Source organism: Neolamprologus brichardi, chromosome 18, assembly GCF_056152115.1.
Source record: "Neolamprologus brichardi isolate AB-2024 chromosome 18, ASM5615211v1, whole genome shotgun sequence".
NCBI classification, from domain to species: Eukaryota; Metazoa; Chordata; class Actinopteri; order Cichliformes; family Cichlidae; genus Neolamprologus; species Neolamprologus brichardi.
This window is the reverse complement of record NC_142121.1, coordinates 8,078,397-8,086,471: the sequence shown is the minus strand read 5'-3', so window position 1 is coordinate 8,086,471 and position 8,075 is coordinate 8,078,397. Positions and strand designations below refer to the sequence as shown.

Below are 8,075 nucleotides of genomic sequence, written 5' to 3'. Positions count from 1 at the left end.
GTGCATTTTTACAACAATTTGTGCAAACTGCACTACAAGGTGGAATATTTGCAAAATGCTGACTACCTCATGATATTTTGTCTCAAAAATTAACGCTATGAATATGTCAGTACCATTAGGATAAAATTATTGTGTCACCAACATTTTAACGTTAGACATATAATTTTAACAGCCTCTGTAAACTAATATCCTGGCTCGCTCGAGGCTGCCGTTTTCTCTGACAGTTTCAATCAAAATTAGAAATGCTGCTCTGAGACTGAGAGAACTGATAGTGCTGCCTGCTGTGCAGTTAGTTTACAAAACACGTTATTCACGGTTACATACAATTTTAGACTGATGTGGGCCAAGGCCTAGCATAGCCTGTAACGTTATTGTGTCGAAGCTCCGAATCGTGCGTCGGGTAATCTCGGGGGCGTTTTTCTGAAGCGCGTATCGAGGCTTGCTTTGATTACGTATGCAGTGATGTTCGAGGCCTCGCGGGCAGTCCGTACCACGTGACTGATTCGGGAACTGGTTCACCGGTTCGCGCCAAATTCGAAATAAAATGGGCAGCAAAACACAGCTGATTCCCCCATCACATTGTGTTGTGGAATTGGATTACGTATGTGTTACATAGTTACTTGAGCATTTCTTCCCTCGATGGAACCAGCAAGGAAAAGAAAATTTTCCCTGTCTGGCAACATTTTGATGTCATCTTTCCTAATAAGGTATACACACTGTAATAAAGAAATGATAAGTACCATAATATAAATAAACCACACCACAGATCCTTTTTTAAGGATTTTTAAGGGTTTTAAGGATACAGTCATTTGATACATTTTTATTCCCCATGTAATTCATTAATATTTGGGTTCTATTTACTGAAATATGTAATTTCTTAATGTTTTTTTGTTGTATCAGGGGAGAGGAATGATGTGGATGAGGCCTTGGTCAACATGGTGATAGAGGATTCCCAGCCCTTCACTATTGTGGAGGACAGTGGGTTTAGGAAGCTTGTTAAAGTTTTGAACCCTAACTATGTTCTCCCCACAAGGCAGGTGTGTATCTTAAAATATGAAGCATGTTTCCATTTTGCCTTTATTTACATATTAAGTACTGTACCTTCTTTTGTTTAGGCTTTGAAAGCTATGGTGGACCAAAGATACAAAGAGTCCAAACAAAAAGAAAAACTGACTGTGGCCAAGGTTTCTGCAGTTAGTTTGACATCTGATATGTGGACCTCCATTAACACAGAGGCTTACCTAGCCGTCACCTGCCATTTCATTGACTCTAACACTGCATTGCATTCTGTAGTGTTAGGTGTTCAGCACTTCCCTCAAGCACATACTGCTGTCAATTTGTCACAAGTAACAGCAGCGCTCATGTCAGAGTGGGGCATTACAGACAAAGTTACATGTTATGTGACTGATGGAGCAGCAAACATGGGTGCTTGTGCTAAGGAGCTTCGTTTGCGTCACAGTAATTGTGTGGCACATACATTAAACCTAATGGTCAAAAAAGCTCTTGATCAACACACGACGCTGTCTGACATCCGGACTACCTGTAGGAGGATAGTGGGATATTTCAAGAGCAGTACAACTGCTAAGGTTTGTTCCATTATTTCATTACTGCTTTGAGGTGCTGCTGCAGTAACACAGCTTGAATTAATCAGTTTGTGTTGGCTGTTTTTCTAGGAGAGGCTGACAAAGGTGCAGGAGCAAATGGGCCGGCCTGCACTGAAGTTAATTCAAGAGGTGGATACACGTTGGAACAGCACATTCCAAATGCTTCAACGTGTTCATGAACTCAGGGAACCTATTGGAGCATCGTTAGCTGGCCTGCACACTGATATTTGCCCACTATCCTCTGAACAGTATGACCTTATGGCAGAATGTCTTAAAATACTCTCCCCATTTAATGATGCCACCACTGAGCTGTCAGAGGAAAAGCGAGTGTCTGGATCCAGAGTAATTCCACTTCTAACAATGTTGCACCATGCACTAAATGAAGAGGAAATGGGAGTTCTCCTAACTCCAGAGAGCTCCACCATGGTTGAGTGTCTAAGGAGACAATTAAAGGAGAAGCTCTACACATTGCAGTCAATGAGCATCATGTCACTGGCAACATTGCTGGATCCAAGGTTCAAAAAAATAGGCTTCTTTAGCCCAAATAAAGCAATGGATGCTGAGAAGAGACTTATTTTTGAATGTGCTGCTATTTTGCGGCACGTGGCCTTCTCATCAGCAGCCTCATCATCAAAAGCTTCTCAGCCTGTGACTCAAGGTATATGAGCACATTTCGATTATTATATTGTATTTAGTTACTTACATTCTGTTTGTTTTAGGTAGCAAACTGTGGCATCGTTTGGACACCACTGTTCTGGAGACAAAGACCCCAAATGCTACTGCTGATGCAACAGCTGAAGTACAGAAATACCTCCATGAACCAAATATCGGCAGACTGGAGAATCCGCTGGAGTACTGGGCTGGACACAAATTTCTTTATCCAAACTTGTATAAACTTGCTGTTGTTTTTCTTGCAACCCCTGCTTCATCTGTGCCCTGTGAGAGGATATTTTCAAAAGCAGGAGAAATCCTCTCAAAAAAGAGGAACCGTCTTAAGCCCAGCACTGTGGAAAAGCTGCTATTTTTGAATAAAAACAAATGAAAACTTTTCCCTAGTGTCATGAGCACTGTTATAAAGTCACAACCACATTCACATCACAACTCCCTCCCTTTTTGTTTCCATGTACATTCCTGTGTTAAGCTGCCAATTTATTATACACAAACATTAATTAAATTAATATAATATAAAATTAGTATAATATTAAATATAACTAATATTTAGAGTTTAGTTATTGGTGTCATGAACAAAAGTAATTTCTTTATTCATTCAACTTGAAGCGCCACACACTAGTTTGTGTCATTATTGAGATGTACATAAGCATGATTACGCAGTTACACAATCATCCCAAAAACTCTGTACTGATAGTTTCCACTTTCTCTTTTGTATCAGACATACTGAGACAATATTCGGGATAAATAACCATAAAAACAATTTATTTATTCAGTTTAGAGGTTTACACATCACATCATTATAATCATTGAGCCCGTTTCACTTGAATCGTCCACTTGATGGCGCAGTAGAGCAAATGAATCATCACAATGCTTCGAACCATGAGTCGACCAGTTGGATGGAAAGCTTCATTTCATCACGAGGCTTCATCTCACCATCACTACATTTTATGAGTGAGCTTGACTTTAAGTGACTTACAGGTTTCTTTGAAAAATACTTTCTTATATCCAGGTTCTTCCTTGTTGCTGCCGTCCTCCTCTCCTCCTCGCAGCGCAGGCTTGCCGCTGCTAAAACTAAACAGAGCTCCAATCACATTGGCCATATTTGTCACGTGACGTAGGACTCCAGTAGAGGACGTAATTTAACTCTTTCTGCACCGCTGGGTGAATGAGACGCTGACAGATCGTTTTTTTTTCTTTCTATCGGGTTTGTTTTTCTTTCTAATTATTGGTGGGGACAATTCAATAATCGCTGGATATTGGTGGGTCCCTTCCGTCCATGCCAAATCTACGCCCTTGGACTGAACAGTCGTTTAGCTTCTAGTTTAATCGGCTTTGCTGTGTAATCTTTGCTGCCAACAGTGTAGTGAAACATTTAAGCTGTACATGAAAGTTAATGGGTAATTATGATGATCTTTACCACAAAGATTTTAAATGAAAGAATAAACAAAGGTCATGAAAACTGATTCTTATGTCTACTGTGTATCTTCAGTGTGAATGTTGAGTTATATTTGAGTGTCTGCATTTAAAGCACATATTAATGTATTGTTTTGAAATCCATGGTGGTACACAGGAAAAATTACTAAAGAATGTAGAATTAGAACACTATCTGTATTTGTTTTTTAAATAGTTTTACATATATTTTACTATTTAAAAAAACAATCAAGAAATCAAGCTTGCTGCCTGTCTTGTACAGTAATTTCATTTGAACATAGGTTTGATTTAGTGGAGTCAGTTGTTCCCATGCATCATTCTGTAAGTGTGAGAATGAACTAAGATTAGAAAATGTCAAAATATGAAGTGTGATTTATTTTTATTCATCACAGCATCCTAAACTTTGCTGAACTTTTTGAAATATAAAATGAACTCAATGAGTGTTGACTGTCACATTTCAAAGCACCAAGTAAAGATAAACTATTAAACTTTAACTGGGTCAGACTTGTTACTGCATGTTGTAACCAAACATACCACACCCTGCTTCAACTGAATGGCTCTTGGTTGCTCTGTAAGAATATTTCTTTAGTGCCTCCCTTCACAGATGTGTCTGTATCAGGATGGGTCTAAACAACATGGTGTAAATGCAGTTGCTGGTGAGCCTCATTTCCTGTAGGAGGAGAAAAAGAGCAGAGATCTGTTTCCCTTCAGAGTACAGAGGTTGTTTCTGTTCAGAGGAAGTGAAACTGTCTGACAGTCACTGAGAGACGGTGAAACGGCACAGCACATGAATCAAATGGATCAAACAAAATTCTGCTGTTCAGTCTGTTTGGATCTACTGAAGGATCCGGTGACTATTCCCTGTGGACACAGCTACTGCATGAACTGTATTAAAAGCTTCTGGGATGAAGAGGAAAAGAAGAAAATCTACAGCTGCCCTCAGTGCAGACAGACTTTCACAGCGAGGCCTGTCCTGGTGAAAAACACCATGTTAGCAGATTTAGTGGAGGAGCTGAAGAAGACTGGACTCCAAGCTGCTCCTGCTGATCACTGCTATGCTGGACCTGAAGATGTGGCCTGTGATGTCTGCACTGGAAGAAAAATGAAAGCCTTCAAGTCCTGTTTATTCTGTCTGGCATCTTACTGTGAGAAACACCTTCAGCCTCATTTTATATCCTCCGCATTTGAAACACACAAGCTGGTGGAGCCCTCCAAGAAGCTCCGGGAGAACATCTGCTCTCGTCATGATGAGGTGATGAAGATGTTCTGCCGTACTGATCAGCAGAGTATCTGTTATCTCTGCCCTGTGGATGAACATAAAGACCACGACACAGTCTCAGCTGCAGCAGAAAGGACTGAGAGGCAGAGAGAGCTGGAGGTGAGTCGACAAAACATCCAGCAGAGAATCCAGGACAGAGAGAAAGATGTGAAGCTGCTTCAACAGGAGGTGGAGGCCATCAATCAGTCTGCTGATCAAACAGTGGAGCACAGTGAGAAGATCTTCACTGAGCTGATCCATCTCATCCAGAAAAGAAGCTCTGATGTGAAGCAGCAGATCAGATCCCAGCAGGAAACTGAAGTGAGTCGAGTCAAAGAGCTTCAGGAGAAGCTGGAGCAGGAGATCACTGAGCTGAAGAGGAAAGATGCTGAGCTGAAGCAGCTCTCACACACAGAGGATCACATCCAGTTTCTACACAACTACCCCTCACTGTCAGCACTCAGTGAGTCTACAGACTCATCCAGCATCAATATCCGTCCTCTGAGCTACTTTGAGGATGTGACAGCAGCTGTGTCAGAGGTCAGAGATAAACTACAGGACATTCTGAGAGAGGAATGGACAAACATCTCACTGACAGTCACTGAAGTGGATGTTTTACTGTCAGATCCACCAGAGCCAAAGACCAGAGCTGGATTCTTAAAATATTCACGTGAAATCACACTGGATCCAAACACAGCAAACACATGGCTGTTATTATCAGAGGGGAACAGAAAAGTAACAGCAATGAATCAACAACAGTCTTATTCTGATCATCCAGAAAGATTCACTGACAGGTTTCAGGTCCTGAGTAGAGAGAGTCTGACTGGACGTTGTTACTGGGAGGTGGAGTGGAGAGGGAGAGGAGTTAATGTAGCAGTCGCATACAAGAATATCAGCAGAAAAGGAGAGGGTAATGAATGTTTATTTGGACGTAATGACAAATCTTGGGCATTAGATTGTAAAAACAACAGTTATACATTTCGGTACAACAACATCCAAACTCCTGTCTCAGGTCCTCGTTCCTCCAGAGTAGGAGTGTACCTGGATCACAGAGCAGGTATTTTGTCCTTCTACAGCGTCTCTGAAACCATGACTCTCCTCCACAGAGTCCAGACCACATTCACTCAGCCGCTCTATGCTGGACTGAGGTTTTACTATTATTTAGTTGTGTATGGAGACACTGCTGAGTTGATTAAAGTGAAATAGACTGAAGTCTTTCATATTGTGTGTTTAAATCTGTATTTTAGTTTCATTTTATTTTCTCTCCATCATTTCTGCACAGAGATCAGCTGTCAGTCAAACATTATGGGTGGTACCTCCACATCTTCTAGTTGTTCTCTTGATGTTTCTGAGTTTTTAAAGGAGATCTTTCCTGTGACTGTTTATGGAGGCTATCACTGCTCATCATCATTTTGATTTACTAAAATATTTCTCCACATGAAAATGTAAACTTCTCTATCCTCTAAATGTTTCTGGAATATTTGTATTGAAAAATGTCAACATTTCTCTTTATGAGTATGGCAGACCATGTGTGTGTGTTTGTGTTTGTTTTTGTCAAAATCATCAAACAAATGAGGAAAAACTGTGATTTTAATGAATGAATTCATATATTGTGTTGATGTTTTATTGTGTGAATAAACTGGAAGGTTTGACTATAAATCAAACTTTGAACAAAGTCTTTTCTTCTGTCTTCATTCCAGGATCTCACTCAAATCTGATGCAGAAAATATGAAACTAATCTGAGAGAATAACTGAAGCAGTTTTCCTCCTGAAGCATCACAAAGTTCAGAGTTCATGTTTAGAGCAGAAGATTCAGCAGTCGCTCTGTGACCTTTCAACTTTCTTCACTAAAACAGCCTCATTACAGAGAAACAAGTCACATTTTCTTCATGTTCTTAAGTCCTTTCAGATGTTTGTAATGGTCCTTGAATGCAGCATCAGTGTTGCAGGTTTAAAAGGTCACTTTCTGTTGTGTTCAAAGACTTCCTTCAGATATGGTCTTTAATCAGTAAAGCCAGTGATACAGCAGTGTCATTAGCTGTGTTATTGGCACCAGGCTGTGTTTATGTATGTATTTAATTGTGTCTGAGGATGTCTTCAGCATGAAATGATCATTTGCTCAGCTGCTGTGTCTCATCTCTTATCAGACATTGGTTGGAACAGAGTTTTGTTGCTGACCATCTGACAAGAGGGTGAAGAAAAGCTTCAGGCTTCATTTGGACACTACGTTGGACAGAAGTCTCCACAAAAATGACTCAGAAACACAAATATTATTAATGAAAGTCCAAATGTCAAAAAGGGGTCATACATGATCCTGAGAAATGTCCTTGAACATTTGAACATGAGTCAGAGGGTTGTCAGGTTTCTACACTGCATCGTGGCATCAAGCCTGAGATGTCTGTGTAAACAAGTATGGAGGACACAAATGCACAGACGCAGTCGAGCTGTTTACTGCTGATGAGGAAGGAAAATAGTCTGTTGGATATTAAAGCAGCATTTATTAGAGTAAGAACAGATACTTGTGTCCTTCATTTGATCCCCGTCAATTTACAGAAGACTTAAGGACCCTTTGACTTCTAACATACAGCTGCATGTTTACAATTTTATTATTGATTTATTTCTAGCAAAGCGAGACTTTACTGATTAAAGACATATAATCAGACATATTACTGTTACTTTCTGAAAAAGACTCACATAAAGCAGATTTATCACAAGCAAACATCAAGACACATCCTTCATGGCTTAAAGTTGCAGTGGGACTCTTTCGCCATCTGGTGGTTGTAACAGTTATGACAACTGTTCCTGCATATATGTCCCTCCTCAGTGTGAAGAAGACTGGACTCCAAGCTGCTCCTGCTGATCACTGCGTGTTCCTCCTGTGTCTAAAATCTATTTCCATTATGAATCAGGAAACTGTTTGCACCAATCATAAAGGCAATAAAATACGTCACACACTAAGAAATAACAAAAAGGAATTGTGGATTTCAAGGAGATTTTTCCCTCGTTTTTTGAAATCATAAGAATACAAACTAATGCAAGACTGTCATGTTTTCATAAGTTTGTAGAGACACTGTTCTGTTGTATTCTAGGACATCAGTCACTTTTTAAAT

The 8,075-nt window shown here is 40.0% G+C and overlaps 2 protein-coding genes across 2 annotated transcripts; both read left to right on the top strand.

Moving 5' to 3' along the window:
* Nucleotides 1-1,679: 1,679 nt before the first annotated feature.
* Nucleotides 1,680-3,770, top strand: LOC148097603 (zinc finger BED domain-containing protein 4-like). The gene is made up of 3 exons (XM_087832465.1): nt 1,680-2,262; nt 2,324-2,542; nt 3,766-3,770. The coding sequence occupies exons 1-3, from the start codon at nt 1,701-1,703 to the stop codon at nt 3,768-3,770; spliced, it is 786 nt and encodes a 261-aa protein (XP_087688591.1). The 5' UTR covers nt 1,680-1,700.
* Nucleotides 3,771-4,503: 733 nt separating this feature from the next.
* Nucleotides 4,504-6,312, top strand: LOC148097602 (tripartite motif-containing protein 16-like). The gene has a single exon (XM_087832462.1). The coding sequence runs from the start codon at nt 4,504-4,506 to the stop codon at nt 6,169-6,171; it is 1,668 nt and encodes a 555-aa protein (XP_087688588.1). The 3' UTR covers nt 6,172-6,312.
* Nucleotides 6,313-8,075: the final 1,763 nt, after the last annotated feature.

What these genes read in the sequence shown, in the direction of transcription:
- LOC148097602 (XM_087832462.1), top strand. Translation starts at nt 4,504, where the DNA reads ATGGATCAAACAAAATTCTGCTGTTCAGTCTGTTTGGATCTACTGAAG.
- LOC148097603 (XM_087832465.1), top strand. Translation starts at nt 1,701, where the DNA reads ATGGGCCGGCCTGCACTGAAGTTAATTCAAGAGGTGGATACACGTTGG. An exon ending in TTCTCAGCCTGTGACTCAAG is followed by an intron (nt 2,263 to 2,323) that starts GTATATGAGCAC and finishes TGTTTGTTTTAG; the next exon opens with GTAGCAAACTGTGGCATCGT.